The sequence below is a fragment of the Dromaius novaehollandiae genome, chromosome 1, assembly GCF_036370855.1.
Source record: "Dromaius novaehollandiae isolate bDroNov1 chromosome 1, bDroNov1.hap1, whole genome shotgun sequence".
Classification (NCBI taxonomy): Eukaryota; Metazoa; Chordata; class Aves; order Casuariiformes; family Dromaiidae; genus Dromaius; species Dromaius novaehollandiae.
In genome coordinates, this window is record NC_088098.1 from 86,194,631 (window position 1) to 86,212,350 (window position 17,720).

At 57.4% G+C, this 17,720-nt stretch overlaps 2 protein-coding genes across 2 annotated transcripts; both read right to left on the minus strand.

Annotated features, from left to right (window-relative positions):
* Positions 1-7,888: 7,888 nt before the first annotated feature.
* On the minus strand, positions 7,889-8,962 carry LOC135328969 (uncharacterized; the record flags this gene model as incomplete). The annotated part of the gene is made up of 1 exon (XM_064515539.1): positions 7,889-8,962. A coding segment is annotated over one exon (1,074 nt), but the record flags the coding sequence as incomplete, so codon positions are not given.
* A 5,710-nt stretch (positions 8,963-14,672) lies between these two features.
* Positions 14,673-16,539, minus strand: LOC135323564 (cell surface glycoprotein 1-like; the record flags this gene model as incomplete). Its single annotated transcript, XM_064497306.1, has 2 exons — positions 14,673-14,718; positions 15,386-16,539. Coding segments are annotated over 2 exons (1,200 nt in total), but the record flags the coding sequence as incomplete, so codon positions are not given.
* Positions 16,540-17,720: the final 1,181 nt, after the last annotated feature.

A 17,720-nucleotide genomic window follows, 5' to 3' on the forward strand; every position in this document is an offset into this window, starting at 1 on the left:
AGGCTCAGGGTTTGGCCTTGAAGAATGCTCAGGCTTTGGCTCAGGGTTTGGCGTTGGAGAAGGCTCAGGGTTTGGCCTTGGAGAAGGCTCAGGCTTTGGCTCAGGCTTTGGCGTTGGAGAAGGCTCAGGGTTTGGCATTGGAGAAGGCTCAGGCTTTGGCTCAGGGTTTGGCGTTGGAGAAGGCTCAGGGTTTGGCTCAGGGTTTGGCGTTGGAGAAGGCTCAGGGTTTGGCGTTGGAGAAGGCTCAGGGTTTGGCATTGGTGACGGCTCAGGATTTGGCTCAGTGTTTGGCGTTGGAGAAGGCTCAGGGTTTGGCTCAGGGTTTGGCGTTGGAGAAGGCTCAGGGTTTGGCGTTGGAGAAGGCTCAGGCTTTGGCTCAGGGTTTGGCGTTTGCGAAGGCTCAGGGTTTGGCTCAGGCTTTGGCTCAGGCTTTGGCGTTGGAGAAGGCTCAGGGTTTGGCTCAGGGTTTGGCGTTGGAGAAGGCTCAGGGTTTGGTGTTGGAGAAGGCTCAGGCTTTGGCTCAGGCTTTGGCGTTTGCGAAGGCTCAGGCTTTGGCTCAGGGTTTGGCGTTGGAGAAGGCTCAGGGTTTGGTGTTGGAGAAGGCTCAGGGTTTGGCTCAGGGTTTGGCGTTGGAGAAGGCTCAGGGTTTGGCGTTGGAGAAGGCTCAGGCTTTGGCGTTGGAGTAGGCTCAGGGTTTGGCGTTGGAGAAGGCTCAGGGTTTGGCCTTGGAGAAGGCTCAGGCTTTGGCTCAGGGTTTGGCGTTGGAGAAGGCTCAGGGTTTGGCCTTGAAGAATGCTCAGGCTTTGGCTCAGGCTTTGGCGTTGGAGAAGGCTCAGGGTTTGGCATTGGAGAAGGCTCAGGCTTTGGCTCAGGGTTTGGCATTCGAGAAGGCTCAGGGTTTGGCTCAGGGTTTGGCGTTGGAGAAGGCTCAGGGTTTGGCGTTGGAGAAGGCTCAGGGTTTGGCTCAGGCTTTGGCGTTGGAGAAGGCTCAGGGTTTGGCGTTGGAGAAGGCTCAGGCTTTGGCTCAGGCTTTGGCCTTGGAGAAGGCTCAGGGTTTGGCTCAGGGTTTGGCATTGGAGAAGGCTCAGGGTTTGGCTCAGGGTTTGGCGTTGGAGAAGGCTCAGGGTTTGGCGTTCGAGTAGGCTCAGGGTTTGGCGTTGGAGAAGGCTCAGGCTTTGGCTCAGGGTTTGGCGTTGGAGAAGGCTCAGGGTTTGGCGTTGGAGAAGGCTCAGGGTTTGGCATTGGAGAAGGCTCAGGCTTTGGCTCAGGGCTTGGCATTGGAGAAGGCTCAGGGTTTGGCGTTGGAGAAGGCTCAGGGTTTGGCTCAGGGTTTGGCATTGGAGAAGGCTCAGGGTTTGGCCTTGGAGAAGGCTCAGGCTTTGGGTCAGGGTTTGGTGTTGGAGAAGGCTCAGGGTTTGGCATTGGTGACGGCTCAGGCGTTGGCTCAGGGTTTGGCGTTGGAGAAGGCTCAGGGTTTGGCTCAGGGTTTGGCGTTGGAGAAGGCTCAGGGTTTGGCGTTGGAGAAGGCTCAGGCTTTGGCTCAGGGTTTGGCGTTGGAGAAGGCTCAGGGTTTGGCTCAGGGTTTGGCGTTGGAGAAGGCTCAGGGTTTGGGTCAGGGTTTGGCGTTGGAGAAGGCTCAGAGTTTGGCGTTGGAGAAGGCTCAGCGTTTGGCTCAGGGTTTGGCGTTGGAGAAGGCTCAGGCTTTGGCGTTGGAGAAGGCTCAGGCTTTGGCTCAGGGTTTGGCGTTGGAGAAGGGTCAGGGTTTGGCGTTGGAGAGGGCTCAGGGTTTGGCTCAGGGTTTGGCGTTGGAGAAGGCTCAGGCTTTGGCGTTGGAGAAGGCTCAGGCTTTGGCTCAGGCTTTGGCGTTGGAGAAGGCTCAGGCTTTGGCTCAGGCTTTGGCGTTGGAGAAGGCTCAGGGTTTGGCTCAGGGTTTGGCGTTGGAGAAGGCTCAGGGTTTGGCTCAGGGTTTGGCAATGGGAAGGTTCAAGCTTTGGATCAGGCTTTGGAGTTGGAGACGGCTCAGGGTTTGGCTCACGGTTTGGCATTGGAGCATGCTTAGGGTTTGGCTCAGGGTTTGGCGTTGGAGAAGGCTCAGGGTTTGGCGTTGGAGAAGGCTCAGGGTTTGGCTCAGGGTTTGGCGTTGGAGAAGGCTCAGGGTTTGGCGTTGGAGAAGGCTCAGGCTTTGGCTCAGGGTTTGGCGTTGGAGAAGGCTCAGGGTTTGGCTCAGGGTTTGGCGTTGGAGAAGGCTCAGGGTTTGGGTCAGGGTTTGGCGTTGGAGAAGGCTCAGAGTTTGGCGTTGGAGAAGGCTCAGCGTTTGGCTCAGGGTTTGGCGTTGGAGAAGGCTCAGGCTTTGGCGTTGGAGAAGGCTCAGGCTTTGGCTCAGGGTTTGGCGTTGGAGAAGGGTCAGGGTTTGGCGTTGGAGAGGGCTCAGGGTTTGGCTCAGGGTTTGGCGTTGGAGAAGGCTCAGGCTTTGGCGTTGGAGAAGGCTCAGGCTTTGGCTCAGGCTTTGGCGTTGGAGAAGGCTCAGGGTTTGGCTCAGGGTTTGGCGTTGGAGAAGGCTCAGGGTTTGGTGTTGGAGAAGGCTCAGGGTTTGGCTCAGGGTTTGGCGTTGGAGAAGGCTCAGGGTTTGGCTCAGGGTTTGGCGTTGGAGAAGGCTCAGGGTTTGGTGTTGGAGAAGGCTCAGGGTTTGGCTCAGGCTTTGGCGTTGGAGAAGGCTCAGGCTTTGGCGTTGGAGTAGGCTCAGGGTTTGGCGTTGGAGAAGGCTCAGGCTTTGGCTCAGGGTTTGGCGTTGGAGAAGGCTCAGGGTTTGGCCTTGGAGAAGGCTCAGCCTTTGGCTCAGGGTTTGGCGTTGGAGAAGGCTTAGGGTTTGGCCTTGAAGAATGCTCAGGCTTTGGCTCAGGGTTTGGCGTTGGAGAAGGCTCAGGGTTTGGCTCAGGGTTTGGCGTTGGAGAAGGCTCAGGGTGTGGCTCAGGGTTTGGCGTTGGAGAAGGCTCAGGGTTTGGCGTTCGAGAAGGCTCAGGGTTTGGCTCAGGCTTTGGCGTTGGAGAAGGCTCAGGGTTTGGCGTTGGAGAAGGCTCAGGGTTTGGCTCAGGGTTTGGCGTTGGAGAAGGCTCAGGGTTTGGCTCAGGGTTTGGCGTTGGAGAAGGCTCAGGGTTTGGCTCAGGGTTTGGCGTTGGAGAAGGCTCAGGGTATGGCGTTGGCGTAGGCTCAGGGTATGGCGTTGGAGAAGGCTCAGGCTTTGGCTCAGGGTTTGGCGTTGGAGAAGGCTCAGGGTTTGGCCTTGGAGAAGGCTCAGGCTTTGGCTCAGGGTTTGGCATTGGAGAAGGCTCAGGGTTTGGCCTTGAAGAATGCTCAGGCTTTGGCTCAGGCTTTGGCGTTGGAGAAGGCTCAGGGTTTGGCATTGGAGAAGGCTCAGGCTTTGGCTCAGGCTTTGGCTTTGGAGAAGGCTCAGGGTTTGGCTCAGGGTTTGGCGTTGGAGAAGGCTCAGGGTTTGGCGTTGGAGAAAGCTCAGGCTTTGGCTCTGGGTTTGGCGTTGGAGAAGGCTCAGGGTTTGGCGTTGGAGAAGGCTCAGGCTTTGGCTCAGGGTTTGGCGTTGGAGAAGGCTCAGGGTTTGGCTCAGGGTTTGGCGTTGGAGAAGGCTCAGGGTTTGGCTCAGGGTTTGGCGTTGGAGAAGGCTCAGGGTTTGGCGTTGGAGAAGGCTCAGGGTTTGGCTCAGGGTTTGGCATTGGAGAAGGCTCAGGGTTTGGCTCAGGGTTTGGCGTTGGAGAAGGCTCAGGGTTTGGCGTTGGAGAAGGCTCAGGGTTTGGCGTTGGTGACGGCTCAGGATTTGGCTCAGGGTTTGGCGTTGGAGAAGGCTCAGGGTTTGGCTCAGGGTTTGGCGTTGGAGAAGGCTCAGGGTTTGGCGTTGGAGAAGGCTCAGGCTTTGGCTCAGGGTTTGGCGTTTGCGAAGGCTCAGGGTTTGGCTCAGGGTTTGGCGTTGGAGAAGGCTCAGGGTTTGGCCTTGGAGAAGGCTCAGGGTTTGGCTCAGGCTTTGGCGTTGGAGAAGGCTCAGGCTTTGGCGTTGGAGTAGGCTCAGGGTTTGGCGTTGGAGAAGCCTCAGGCTTTGGCTCAGGCTTTGGCGTTGGAGAAGGCTCAGGGTTTGGCGTTGGAGAAGGCTCAGGCTTTGGCTCAGGGTTTGCCGTTGGAGAAGGCTCAGGGTTTGGCCTTGGAGAAGGCTCAGGCTTTGGCTCAGGCTTTGGCGTTGGAGAAGGCTCAGGGTTTGGCGTTGGAGAAGGCTCAGGGTTTGGCTCAGGGTTTGGCGTTGGAGAAGGCTCAGGGTTTGGCTCAGGTTTGGCATTGGAGAAGGCTCAGGGTTTGGCTCAGGGTTTGGCGTTGGAGAAGGCTCAGGGTTTGGCTCAGGGTTTGGCTCAGGCTTTGGCGTTGGAGAAGGCTCAGGCTTTGGCGTTGGAGTAGGCTCAGGGTTTGGCGTTGGAGAAGGCTCAGGCTTTGGCTCAGGCTTTGGCGTTGGAGAAGGCTCAGGGTTTGGCATTGGAGAAGGCTCAGGCTTTGGCTCAGGGTTTGGCGTTGGAGAAGGCTCAGGGTTTGGCTCAGGGTTTGGCGTTGGAGAAGGCTCAGGGTTTGGCGTTGGAGAAGGCTCAGGGTTTGGCTCAGGGTTTGGCGTTGGAGAAGGCTCAGGGTTTGGTGTTGGAGAAGGCTCAGGCTTTGGCTCAGGGTTTGGCGTTGGAGAAGGCTCAGGGTTTGGCGTTGGAGAAGGCTCAGGCTTTGGCTCAGGCTTTGGCGTTGGAGAAGGCTCAGGGTTTGGCTCAGGGTTTGGCGTTGGAGAAGGCTCAGGGTTTGGCTCAGGGTTTGGCGTTGGAGAAGGCTCAGGGTTTGGCGTTGGAGAAGGCTCAGGCTTTGGCTCAGGGTTTGGCCTTGGAGAAGGCTCAGGGTTTGGCGTTGGAGAAGGCTCAGGGTTTGGCTCAGGGTTTGGTGTTGGAGAAGGCTCAGGGTTTGGCTCAGGCTTTGGCGTTGGAGAAGGCTCAGGGTTTGGCTCAGGGTTTGGCGTTGGAGAAGGCTCAGGGTTTGGCTCAGGGTTTGGCGTTGGAGAAGGCTCAGGCTTTGGCTCAGGGTTTGGCGTTGGAGAAGGCTCAGGGTTTGGCGTTGGAGAAGGCTCAGGCTTTGGCTCAGGCTTTGGCGTTGGAGAAGGCTCAGGGTTTGGCGTTTTAGAAGGCTCAGGGTCTGGCTCAGGGTTTGGCGTTGGAGAAGGCTCAGGGATTGGCGTTGGAGAAGGCTCAGGGTTTCGCTCACGGTTTGGCGTTGGAGAAGGCTCAGGGTTTGGCGTTGGAGAAGGCTCAGGGTTTGGCGTTGGAGAAGGCTCAGGGTTTGGCTCAGGGTTTGGCGTTGGAGAAGGCTCAGGGTTTGGCGTTGGAGAAGGCTCAGGTTTTGGTGTTGGAGAAGGCTCAGGGTTTGGCTCAGGGTTTGGCATTGGAGAAGGCTCAGGATTCGGCGTTGGATTAGGCTCAGGGTTTGGCTCAGGGTTTGGCATTGGAGAAGGCTCAGGTTTTAGCGTTGGAGAAGGCTCAGGCTTTGGCTCAGGGTTTGGCATTGGAGAAGGCTCAGGGTTTGGCTCAGGCTTTGGCGTTGGAGAAGGCTCAGGGTTTGGCTGAGGGTTTGGCGTTGGAGAAGGCTCAGCCTTTGGCTCAGGGTTTGGCATTGGAGAAGGCTCAGGGTTTGGCTCAGGGTTTGGCGTTGGAGAAGGCTCAGGCTTTGGCGTTGGAGAAGGCTCAGCCGTTGGCTCAGGCTTTGGCGTTGGAGAAGGCTCAGGGTGTGGCTCAGGCTTTGGCGTTGGAGAAGGCTCAGGGTTTGGCGTTGGAGAAGGCTCAGGGTTTGGCTCAGGGTTTGGTGTTGGAGAAGGCTCAGGCTTTGGCGTTGGAGAAGGCTCAGCCTTTGCCTCAGGGTTTGGCGTTGGAGAAGGCTCAGGGTTTGGCTCAGGGTTTGGCGTTGGAGAAGGCTCAGGGTTTGGCCTTGGAGAAGGCTCAGGCTTTGGCTCAGGCTTTGGCGTTGGAGAAGGCTCAGGGTTTGGCGTTTTAGAAGGCTCAGGGTCTGGCTCAGGGTTTGGCGTTGCAGAAGGCTCAGGGATTGGCGTTGGAGAAGGCTCAGGGTTTCGCTCAGGGTTTCGCGTTGCAGAAGGCTCAGGCTTTGGCGTTGGAGAAGGCTCAGGGTTTGGTGTTGGAGAAGGCTCAGGCTTTGGCTCAGGCTTTGGCGTTGGAGAAGGCTCAGGGTTTGGCGTTGGAGAAGGCTCAGGCTTTGGCTCAGGATTTGGCGTTGGAGAAGGCTCAGGGTTTGGCTCAGGGTTTGGCATTGGAGAAGGCTCACGGTTTGGCGTTGGATTAGGCTCAGGGTTTGGCTCAGGGTTTGGCATTGGAGAAGGCTCAGGGTTTAGCGTTGGAGAAGGCTCAGGGTTTGGCTCAGGGTTTGGCGTTGGAGAAGGCTCAGGGTTTGGTGTTGGAGAAGGCTCAGGCTTTGGCTCAGGGTTTGGCGTTGGACAAGGCTCAGGGTTTGGGTCAGGGTTTGGTGTTGGAGAAGGCTCAGGGTTTGGCTCAGGCTTTGGCGTTGGACAAGGCTCAGGGTTTGGCTCAGGGTTTGGCGTTGGAGAAGGTTCAGCCTTTGGCTCAGGGTTTGGCGTTGGAGAAGGCTCAGGCTTTGGCTCAGGCTTTGGCGTTGGAGAAGGCTCAGGGTTTGGCATTGGAGAAGGCTCAGGCTTTGGCTCAGGGTTTGGCGCTGGAGAAGGCTCAGGGTTTGGCTCAGGGTTTGCCGTTGGAGAAGGCTCAGGGTTTGGCGTTGGAGAAGGCTCAGGCTTTGGCTCAGGGTTTGGCGTTGGAGAAGGCTCAGGGTTTGGCGTTTTAGAAGGCTCAGGGTCTGGCTCAGGGTTTGGCGTTGGAGAAGGCTCAGGGATTGGCGTTGGAGAAGGCTCAGGGTTTCGCTCAGGGTTTGGCGTTGGAGAAGGCTCAGGGTTTGGCGTTGGAGAAGGCTCAGGGTTTGGCTCAGGCTTTGGCATTGGAGAAGGCTCAGAGTTTGGCGTTGGAGAAGGCTCAGGGTTTGGCTCAGGCTTTGGCGTTGGAGAAGGCTCAGGGTTTGGCGTTGGAGAAGGCTCAGGCTATGGCTCAGGCTTTGGTGTTAGAGAAGGCTCAATGTTTGGCTCAGGGTTTGGCGTTGGAGAAGGCTCAGGCTTTGGCTCAGGGTTTGGCATTGGAGAAGGCTCAGGGTTTGGCTCAGGGTTTGGCGTTGGAGAAGGCTCAACCTTTAGGTCAGGGTTTGGCGTTGGAGAAGGCTCAGGCTTTGGCTCAGGCTTTGGCATTGGAGAAGGCTCAGGGTTTGGCTCAGGCTTTGGCGTTGGAGAAGGCTCAGGGTTTGGCTCAGGGTTTGGCGTTGGAGAAGGCTCAGGCTTTGGCTCAGGCTTTGGCATTGGAGAAGGCTCAGGGTTTGGCTCAGGCTTTGGCGTTGGAGAAGGCTCAGGGTTTGGCTCAGGGTTTGGCGTTGGAGAAGGCTCAGGCTTTGGCGTTGGAGAAGGCTCAGGCTTTGGCTCAGGGTTTGGCGTTGGAGAAGGCTCAGGCTTTGGCGTTGGAGAAGGCTCAGGCTTTGGATCAGGCTTTGGCGTTGAAGAAGGCTCAGGCTTTGGCGTTGGAGAAGGCTCAGGCTTTGGCTCAGGGTTTGGCGTTGGAGAAGGCTCAGGCTTTGGCTCAGGGTTTGGCGTTGGAGAAGGCTCAGGGTTTGGCGTTGGAGAAGGCTCAGGCTTTGGCTCAGGGTTTGGCGTTGGAGAAGGCTCAGGGTTTGGCTCAGGATTTGCCCTTGGAGAAGGCTCAGGGTTTGGCGTTGGAGAAGGCTCAGGGTTTGGCGTTGGAGAAGGCTCAGGCTTTGGCTCAGGGCTTGGCATTGGAGAAGGCTCAGGGTTTGGCGTTGGAGAAGGCTCAGGGTTTGGCTCAGGGTTTGGCATTGGAGAAGGCTCAGGGTTTGGCCTTGGAGAAGGCTCAGGCTTTGGCTCAGGGTTTGGTGTTGGAGAAGGCTCAGGGTTTGGCATTGGTGACGGCTCAGGCGTTGGCTCAGGGTTTGGCGTTGGAGAAGGCTCAGGGTTTGGCTCAGGGTTTGGCGTTGGAGAAGGCTCAGGGTTTGGCGTTGGAGAAGGCTCAGGCTTTGGCTCAGGCTTTGGCGTTGGAGAAGGCTCAGGGTTTGGCTCAGGGTTTGGCGTTGGAGAAGGCTCAGGGTTTGGCGTTGGAGAAGGCTCAGGGTTTGGCTCAGGGTTTGGCATTGGAGAAGGCTCAGGGTTTGGTGTTGGAGAAGGCTCAGGCTTTGGCTCAGGCTTTGGCGTTGGAGAAGGCTCAGGGTTTGGCCTTGGAGAAGGCTCAGGGTTTGGCTCAGGGTTTGGCATTGGAGAAGGCTCAGGGTTTGGCTCAGGGTTTGGCATTGGAGAAGGCTCAGGGTTTGGCTCAGGGTTTGGCGTTGGAGAAGGCTCAGGGTTTGGCTCAGGGCTTGGCGTTGGAGAAGGCTCAGGGTTTGGCGTTGGAGAAGCCTCAGGGTTTGGCTCAGGGTTTGGCATTGGAGAAGGCTCAGGGTTTGGCGTTGGAGAAGGCTCAGGCTTTGGCTCAGGGTTTGGTGTTGGAGAAGGCTCAGGGTTTGGCGTTGGAGAAGGCTCAGGGTTTGGCTCAGGCTTTGGCGTTGGAGAAGGCTCAGGGTTTGGCTCAGGGTTTGGCGTTGGAGAAGGCTCAGGGTTTGGCTCAGGGTTTGGCGTTGGAGAAGGCTCAGGGTTTGGCTCAGGGTTTGGCGTTGGAGAAGGCTCAGGGTTTGGCGTTGGAGAAGGCTCAGGCTTTGGCTCAGGGTTTGGCGTTGGAGAAGGCTCAGGGTTTGGCGTTGGAGAAGGCTCAGGCTTTGGCTCAGGCTTTGGCGTTGGAGAAGGCTCAGGGTTTGGCTCAGGGTTTGGCATTGGAGAAGGCTCAGGGTTTGGTGTTGGAGAAGGCTCAGGGTTTGGCTCAGGGTTTGGCGTTGGAGAAGGCTCAGGGTTTGGCGTTGGAGAAGGCTCAGGGTTTGGCGTTGGAGTAGGCTCAGGGTTTGGCGTTGGAGAAGGCTCAGGGTTTGGCCTTGGAGAAGGCTCAGGCTTTGGCTCAGGGTTTGGCGTTGGAGAAGGCTCAGGGTTTGGCCTTGAAGAAGGCTCAGCCGTTGGCTCAGGGTTTGGCGTTGGAGAAGGCTCAGGGTTTGGCGTTGGAGAAGGCTCAGGCTTTGGCTCAGGGTTTGCCGTTGGAGAAGGCTCAGAGTTTGGCGTTGGAGAAGGCTCAGGGTTTGGCTCAGGGTTTGGCGTTGGAGAAGGCTCAGGGTTTGGCCTTGGAGAAGGCTCAGGCTTTGGCTCAGGGTTTGGCGTTGGAGAAGGCTCAGGGTTTGGCCTTGGAGAAGGCTCAGGCTTTGGCTCAGGGTTTGGCGTTGGAGAAGGCTCAGGGTTTGGCATTGGAGAAGGCTCAGGGTTTGGCGTTGGAGAAGGCTCAGGCTTTGGCTCAGGGTTTGGCATTGGAGAAGGCTCAGGGTTTGGCGTTGGAGAAGGCTCAGGGTTTGGCTCAGGCTTTGGCGTTGGAGAAGGCTCAGGGTTTGGCCTTGAAGAAGGCTCAGGCTTTGGCTCAGGGTTTGGCGTTGGAGAAGGCTCAGGCTTTGGCCTTGGAGAAGGCTCAGGCTTTGGCTCAGGCTTTGGCTCAGGGTTTGGCGTTGGAGAAGGCTCAGGGTTTGGCATTGGAGAAGGCTCAGGGTTTGGCTCAGGGTTTGGCGTTGGAGAAGGCTCAGGGTTTGGCGTTGGAGAAGGCTCAGGCTTTGGCTCAGGGTTTGGCTCAGGCTTTGGCTCAGGCTATGGCGTTGGAGAAGGCTTACGGTTTGGCGTTGGAGAAGGCTCAGGCTTTGGCTCAGGGTTTGGCGTTGGAGAAGGCTCAGGGTTTGGCGTTGGAGAAGGCTCAGGCTTTGGCTCAGGGTTTGGCGTTGGAGAAGGCTCAGGGTTTGGCCTTGAAGAAGGCTCAGGATTTGGCTCAGGCTTTGGCGTTGGAGAAGGCTCAGGGTTTGGCATTGGAGAAGGCTCAGGGTTTGGCTCAGGGTTTGGCGTTGGAGAAGGCTCAGGCTTTGGCTCAGGCTTTGGCGTTGGAGAAGGCTCAGGGTTTGGCGTTGGAGAAGGCTCAGGGTTTGGCGTTGGAGAAGGCTCAGGCTTTGGCTCAGGGTTTGGCATTGGAGAAGGGTCATGTTTTGGCGTTGGAGAAGGCTCAGGGTTTGGCTCAGGGTTTGGTGTTGGAGAAGGCTCAGGCTATGGCTCAGGGTTTGGTGTTGGAGAAGGCTCAGGGTTTGGCTCAGGCTTTGGTGTTGGAGAAGACTCAGGTTTTGGCTCAGGGTTTGGCGTTGGAGAAGGCTCAGCCTTTAGCTCAGGGTTTGGCGTTGGAGAAGGCTCAGGCTTTGGCTCAGGGTTTGGCGTTGGAGAAGGCTCAGGGTTTGGCCTTGAAGAAGGCTCAGGCTTTGGCTCAGGGTTTGGCGTTGGAGAAGACTCAGGGTTTGGCTCAGGTTTTGGCATTGGAGAAGGCTCAGGGTTTGGCGTTGGAGAAGGCTCAGGCTTTGGCTCAGGGTTTGGTGTTGGAGAAGGCTCAGGGTTTGGTGTTGGAGAAGGCTCAGGCTATGGCTCAGGCTTTGGCGTTGGAGAAGGCTCAGGGTTTGGCTCAGGCTTTGGCGTTGGAGAAGGCTCAGGGTTTGGCTCAGGGTTTGGCGTTGGAGAAGGCTCAGCCTTTAGCTCAGGGTTTGGCGTTGGAGAAGGCTCAGGCTTTGGCTTCGGGTTTGGCCTTGGGAAGGCTCAAGCTTTGGATCAGGGTTTGGCGTTGGAGAATGCTCAGGGTTTGGCTCAGGGTTTGGCGTTGGAGAAGGCTCAGGGTTTGGCGTTGAAGAAGGCTCAGGCTTTGGCTCAGGCTTTGGCGTTTTACAAGGCTCAGGGTTTGGCGTTTTACAAGGCTCAGTGTCTGGCTCAGGGTTTGGCGTTGGAGAAGGCTCAGGGATTGGCGTTGGAGAAGGCTCAGGGTTTCGCTCAGGGTTTGGCATTGGAGAAGGCTCAGGGTTTGGCGTTGGAGAAGGCTCAGGCTTTGGCTCAGGCTTTGGCGTTGGAGAAGGCTCAGGGTTTGGCGTTGGAGAAGGCTCAGGCTTTGGCTCAGGGTTTGGCGTTGGAGAAGGCTCAGGCTTTGGCGTTGGAGAAGGCTCAGGCTTTGGCTCAGGGTTTGGCGTTGGAGAAGGCTCAGGCTTTGGCGTTGGAGAAGGCTCAGGCTTTGGCTCAGGGTTTGGCGTTGGAGAAGGCTCAGGCTTTGGCGTTGGAGTAGGCTCAGGGTTTGGCGTTGGAGAAGGCTCAGGCTTTGGCTCAGGGCTTGGCGTTGGAGAAGGCTCAGGGTTTGGCGTTGGAGAAAGCTCAGGCTTTGGCTCAGGGTTTGGCGTTGGAGAAGGCTCAGGGTTTGGCCTTGGAGAAGGCTCAGGCTTTGGCTCAGGGTTTGGCGTTGGAGAAGGCTCAGGGTTTGGCATTGGAGACGGCTCAGGCTTTGGCTCAGGGTTTGGCGTTGGAGAAGGCTCAGGGTTTGGCTCAGGGTTTGGCGTTGGAGAAGGCTCAGGGTTTGGCGTTGGAGAAGGCTCAGGCTTTGGCTCAGGGTTTGGCGTTGGAGAAGGCTCAGGGTTTCGGTCAGGGTTTGGCGTTGGAGAAGGCTCAGGGTTTGGTGTTGGAGAAGGCTCAGGCTTTGGCTCAGGCTTTGTCGTTGGAGAAGGCTCAGGGTTTGGCGTTGGAGAAGGCTCAGGCTTTGGCTCAGGGTTTGGCGTTGGAGAAGGCTCAGGGTTTGGCGTTGGAGAAGGCTCAGGCTTTGGCTCAGGCTTTGGCGTTGGAGAAGGCTCAGGGTTTGGCATTGGAGACGGCTCAGGCTTTGGCTCAGGGTTTGGCGTTGGAGAAGGCTCAGGGTTTGGCTCAGGGTTTGGCGTTGGAGAAGGCTCAGGGTTTGGCGTTGGAGAAGGCTCAGGCTTTGGCTCAGGGTTTGGCGTTGGAGAAGGCTCAGGGTTTGGCGTTGGAGCATGCTCAGGGTTTGGCTCAGGGTTTGGCGTTGGAGACGGCTCAGGGTTTGGTGTTGGAGAAGGCTTGGGGTTTGGCTCAGGGTTTGGCGTTGGAGAAGGCTCAGGGTTTGGCTCAGGGTTTGGCATTGGAGAAGGCTCAGGCTTTGGCTCAGGGTTTGGCGTTGGAGAAGGCTCAGGGTTTGGCGTTGGAGAAGGCTCAGGCTTTGGCTCAGGGTTTGGCATTGGAGAAGGCTCAGGGTTTGGCGTTGGAGAAGGCTCAGGGTTTGGCTCAGGGTTTGGTGTTGGAGAAGGCTCAGGGTTTGGCTCAGGCTTTGGCGTTGGAGAAGGCTCAGGGTTTGGCTCAGGGTTTGGCGTTGGAGAAGGCTCAGGGTTTGGCTCAGGGTTTGGCGTTGGAGAAGGCTCAGGCTTTGGCTCAGGGTTTGGCGTTGGAGAAGGCTCAGGGTTTGGCGTTGGAGAAGGCTCAGGCTTTGGCTCAGGCTTTGGCGTTGGAGAAGGCTCAGGGTTTGGCGTTTTAGAAGGCTCAGGGTCTGGCTCAGGGTTTGGCGTTGGAGAAGGCTCAGGGATTGGCGTTGGAGAAGGCTCAGGGTTTCGCTCACGGTTTGGCGTTGGAGAAGGCTCAGGGTTTGGCGTTGGAGAAGGCTCAGGGTTTGGCGTTGGAGAAGGCTCAGGGTTTGGCTCAGGGTTTGGCGTTGGAGAAGGCTCAGGGTTTGGCGTTGGAGAAGGCTCAGGTTTTGGTGTTGGAGAAGGCTCAGGGTTTGGCTCAGGGTTTGGCATTGGAGAAGGCTCAGGATTCGGCGTTGGATTAGGCTCAGGGTTTGGCTCAGGGTTTGGCATTGGAGAAGGCTCAGGTTTTAGCGTTGGAGAAGGCTCAGGCTTTGGCTCAGGGTTTGGCATTGGAGAAGGCTCAGGGTTTGGCTCAGGCTTTGGCGTTGGAGAAGGCTCAGGGTTTGGCTGAGGGTTTGGCGTTGGAGAAGGCTCAGCCTTTGGCTCAGGGTTTGGCATTGGAGAAGGCTCAGGGTTTGGCTCAGGGTTTGGCGTTGGAGAAGGCTCAGGCTTTGGCGTTGGAGAAGGCTCAGCCGTTGGCTCAGGCTTTGGCGTTGGAGAAGGCTCAGGGTGTGGCTCAGGCTTTGGCGTTGGAGAAGGCTCAGGGTTTGGCGTTGGAGAAGGCTCAGGGTTTGGCTCAGGGTTTGGTGTTGGAGAAGGCTCAGGCTTTGGCGTTGGAGAAGGCTCAGCCTTTGCCTCAGGGTTTGGCGTTGGAGAAGGCTCAGGGTTTGGCTCAGGGTTTGGCGTTGGAGAAGGCTCAGGGTTTGGCCTTGGAGAAGGCTCAGGCTTTGGCTCAGGCTTTGGCGTTGGAGAAGGCTCAGGGTTTGGCGTTTTAGAAGGCTCAGGGTCTGGCTCAGGGTTTGGCGTTGCAGAAGGCTCAGGGATTGGCGTTGGAGAAGGCTCAGGGTTTCGCTCAGGGTTTCGCGTTGCAGAAGGCTCAGGCTTTGGCGTTGGAGAAGGCTCAGGGTTTGGTGTTGGAGAAGGCTCAGGGTTTGGCTCAGGCTTTGGCGTTGGAGAAGGCTCAGGGTTTGGCGTTGGAGAAGGCTCAGGCTTTGGCTCAGGATTTGGCGTTGGAGAAGGCTCAGGGTTTGGCTCAGGGTTTGGCATTGGAGAAGGCTCACGGTTTGGCGTTGGATTAGGCTCAGGGTTTGGCTCAGGGTTTGGCATTGGAGAAGGCTCAGGGTTTAGCGTTGGAGAAGGCTCAGGGTTTGGCTCAGGGTTTGGCGTTGGAGAAGGCTCAGGGTTTGGTGTTGGAGAAGGCTCAGGCTTTGGCTCAGGGTTTGGCGTTGGACAAGGCTCAGGGTTTGGGTCAGGGTTTGGTGTTGGAGAAGGCTCAGGGTTTGGCTCAGGCTTTGGCGTTGGACAAGGCTCAGGGTTTGGCTCAGGGTTTGGCGTTGGAGAAGGTTCAGCCTTTGGCTCAGGGTTTGGCGTTGGAGAAGGCTCAGGCTTTGGCTCAGGCTTTGGCGTTGGAGAAGGCTCAGGGTTTGGCATTGGAGAAGGCTCAGGCTTTGGCTCAGGGTTTGGCGCTGGAGAAGGCTCAGGGTTTGGCTCAGGGTTTGCCGTTGGAGAAGGCTCAGGGTTTGGCGTTGGAGAAGGCTCAGGCTTTGGCTCAGGGTTTGGCGTTGGAGAAGGCTCAGGGTTTGGCGTTTTAGAAGGCTCAGGGTCTGGCTCAGGGTTTGGCGTTGGAGAAGGCTCAGGGATTGGCGTTGGAGAAGGCTCAGGGTTTCGCTCAGGGTTTGGCGTTGGAGAAGGCTCAGGGTTTGGCGTTGGAGAAGGCTCAGGGTTTGGCTCAGGCTTTGGCATTGGAGAAGGCTCAGAGTTTGGCGTTGGAGAAGGCTCAGGGTTTGGCTCAGGCTTTGGCGTTGGAGAAGGCTCAGGGTTTGGCGTTGGAGAAGGCTCAGGCTATGGCTCAGGCTTTGGTGTTAGAGAAGGCTCAATGTTTGGCTCAGGGTTTGGCGTTGGAGAAGGCTCAGGCTTTGGCTCAGGGTTTGGCATTGGAGAAGGCTCAGGGTTTGGCTCAGGGTTTGGCGTTGGAGAAGGCTCAACCTTTAGGTCAGGGTTTGGCGTTGGAGAAGGCTCAGGCTTTGGCTCAGGCTTTGGCATTGGAGAAGGCTCAGGGTTTGGCTCAGGCTTTGGCGTTGGAGAAGGCTCAGGGTTTGGCTCAGGGTTTGGCGTTGGAGAAGGCTCAGGCTTTGGCTCAGGCTTTGGCATTGGAGAAGGCTCAGGGTTTGGCTCAGGCTTTGGCGTTGGAGAAGGCTCAGGGTTTGGCTCAGGGTTTGGCGTTGGAGAAGGCTCAGGCTTTGGCGTTGGAGAAGGCTCAGGCTTTGGCTCAGGGTTTGGCGTTGGAGAAGGCTCAGGCTTTGGCGTTGGAGAAGGCTCAGGCTTTGGATCAGGCTTTGGCGTTGAAGAAGGCTCAGGCTTTGGCGTTGGAGAAGGCTCAGGCTTTGGCTCAGGGTTTGGCGTTGGAGAAGGCTCAGGCTTTGGCTCAGGGTTTGGCGTTGGAGAAGGCTCAGGGTTTGGCGTTGGAGAAGGCTCAGGCTTTGGCTCAGGGTTTGGCGTTGGAGAAGGCTCAGGGTTTGGCTCAGGATTTGCCCTTGGAGAAGGCTCAGGGTTTGGCGTTGGAGAAGGCTCAGGGTTTGGCGTTGGAGAAGGCTCAGGCTTTGGCTCAGGGCTTGGCATTGGAGAAGGCTCAGGGTTTGGCGTTGGAGAAGGCTCAGGGTTTGGCTCAGGGTTTGGCATTGGAGAAGGCTCAGGGTTTGGCCTTGGAGAAGGCTCAGGCTTTGGCTCAGGGTTTGGTGTTGGAGAAGGCTCAGGGTTTGGCATTGGTGACGGCTCAGGCGTTGGCTCAGGGTTTGGCGTTGGAGAAGGCTCAGGGTTTGGCTCAGGGTTTGGCGTTGGAGAAGGCTCAGGGTTTGGCGTTGGAGAAGGCTCAGGCTTTGGCTCAGGCTTTGGCGTTGGAGAAGGCTCAGGGTTTGGCTCAGGGTTTGGCGTTGGAGAAGGCTCAGGGTTTGGCGTTGGAGAAGGCTCAGGGTTTGGCTCAGGGTTTGGCGTTGGAGAAGGCTCAGGGTTTGGTGTTGGAGAAGGCTCAGGCTTTGGCTCAGGCTTTGGCGTTGGAGAAGGCTCAGGGTTTGGCCTTGGAGAAGGCTCAGGGTTTGGCTCAGGGTTTGGCATTGGAGAAGGCTCAGGGTTTGGCTCAGGGTTTGGCATTGGAGAAGGCTCAGGGTTTGGCTCAGGGTTTGGCGTTGGAGAAGGCTCAGGGTTTGGCTCAGGGCTTGGCGTTGGAGAAGGCTCAGGGTTTGGCGTTGGAGAAGGCTCAGGGTTTGGCTCAGGGTTTGGCATTGGAGAAGGCTCAGGGTTTGGCGTTGGAGAAGGCTCAGGCTTTGGCTCAGGGTTTGGTGTTGGAGAAGGCTCAGGGTTTGGCGTTGGAGAAGGCTCAGGGTTTGGCTCAGGCTTTGGCGTTGGAGAAGGCTCAGGGTTTGGCTCAGGGTTTGGCGTTGGAGAAGGCTCAGGGTTTGGCTCAGGGTTTGGCGTTGGAGAAGGCTCAGGGTTTGGCTCAGGGTTTGGCGTTGGAGAAGGCTCAGGGTTTGGCGTTGGAGAAGGCTCAGGCTTTGGCTCAGGGTTTGGCGTTGGAGAAGGCTCAGGGTTTGGCGTTGGAGAAGGCTCAGGCTTTGGCTCAGGCTTTGGCGTTGGAGAAGGCTCAGGGTTTGGCTCAGGGTTTGGCATTGGAGAAGGCTCAGGGTTTGGTGTTGGAGAAGGCTCAGGGTTTGGCTCAGGGTTTGGCGTTGGAGAAGGCTCAGGGTTTGGCGTTGGAGTAGGCTCAGGGTTTGGCGTTGGAGAAGGCTCAGGGTTTGGCCTTGGAGAAGGCTCAGGCTTTGGCTCAGGGTTTGGCGTTGGAGAAGGCTCAGGGTTTGGCCTTGAAGAAGGCTCAGCCGTTGGCTCAGGGTTTGGCGTTGGAGAAGGCTCAGGGTTTGGCGTTGGAGAAGGCTCAGGCTTTGGCTCAGGGTTTGCCGTTGGAGAAGGCTCAGAGTTTGGCGTTGGAGAAGGCTCAGGGTTTGGCTCAGGGTTTGGCGTTGGAGAAGGCTCAGGGTTTGGCCTTGGAGAAGGCTCAGGCTTTGGCTCAGGGTTTGGCGTTGGAGAAGGCTCAGGGTTTGGCCTTGGAGAAGGCTCAGGCTTTGGCTCAGGGTTTGGCGTTGGAGAAGGCTCAGGGTTTGGCATTGGAGAAGGCTCAGGGTTTGGCGTTGGAGAAGGCTCAGGCTTTGGCTCAGGGTTTGGCGTTGGAGAAGGCTCAGGGTTTGGCGTTGGAGAAGGCTCAGGGTTTGGCTCAGGCTTTGGCGTTGGAGAAGGCTCAGGGTTTGGCCTTGAAGAAGGCTCAGGCTTTGGCTCAGGGTTTGGCGTTGGAGAAGGCTCAGGCTTTGGCCTTGGAGAAGGCTCAGGCTTTGGCTCAGGCTTTGGCTCAGGGTTTGGCGTTGGAGAAGGCTCAGGGTTTGGCATTGGAGAAGGCTCAGGGTTTGGCTCAGGGTTTGGCGTTGGAGAAGGCTCAGGGTTTGGCGTTGGAGAAGGCTCAGGCTTTGGCTCAGGGTTTGGCTCAGGCTTTGGCTCAGGCTATGGCGTTGGAGAAGGCTTACGGTTTGGCGTTGGAGAAGGCTCAGGCTTTGGCTCAGGGTTTGGCGTTGGAGAAGGCTCAGGGTTTGGCGTTGGAGAAGGCTCAGGCTTTGGCTCAGGGTTTGGCGTTGGAGAAGGCTCAGGGTTTGGCCTTGAAGAAGGCTCAGGATTTGGCTCAGGCTTTGGCGTTGGAGAAGGCTCAGGGTTTGGCATTGGAGAAGGCTCAGGGTTTGGCTCAGGGTTTGGCGTTGGAGAAGGCTCAGGCTTTGGCTCAGGCTTTGGCGTTGGAGAAGGCTCAGGGTTTGGCGTTGGAGAAGGCTCAGGGTTTGGCGTTGGAGAAGGCTCAGGCTTTGGCTCAGGGTTTGGCATTGGAGAAGGGTCATGTTTTGGCGTTGGAGAAGGCTCAGGGTTTGGCTCAGGGTTTGGTGTTGGAGAAGGCTCAGGCTATGGCTCAGGGTTTGGTGTTGGAGAAGGCTCAGGGTTTGGCTCAGGCT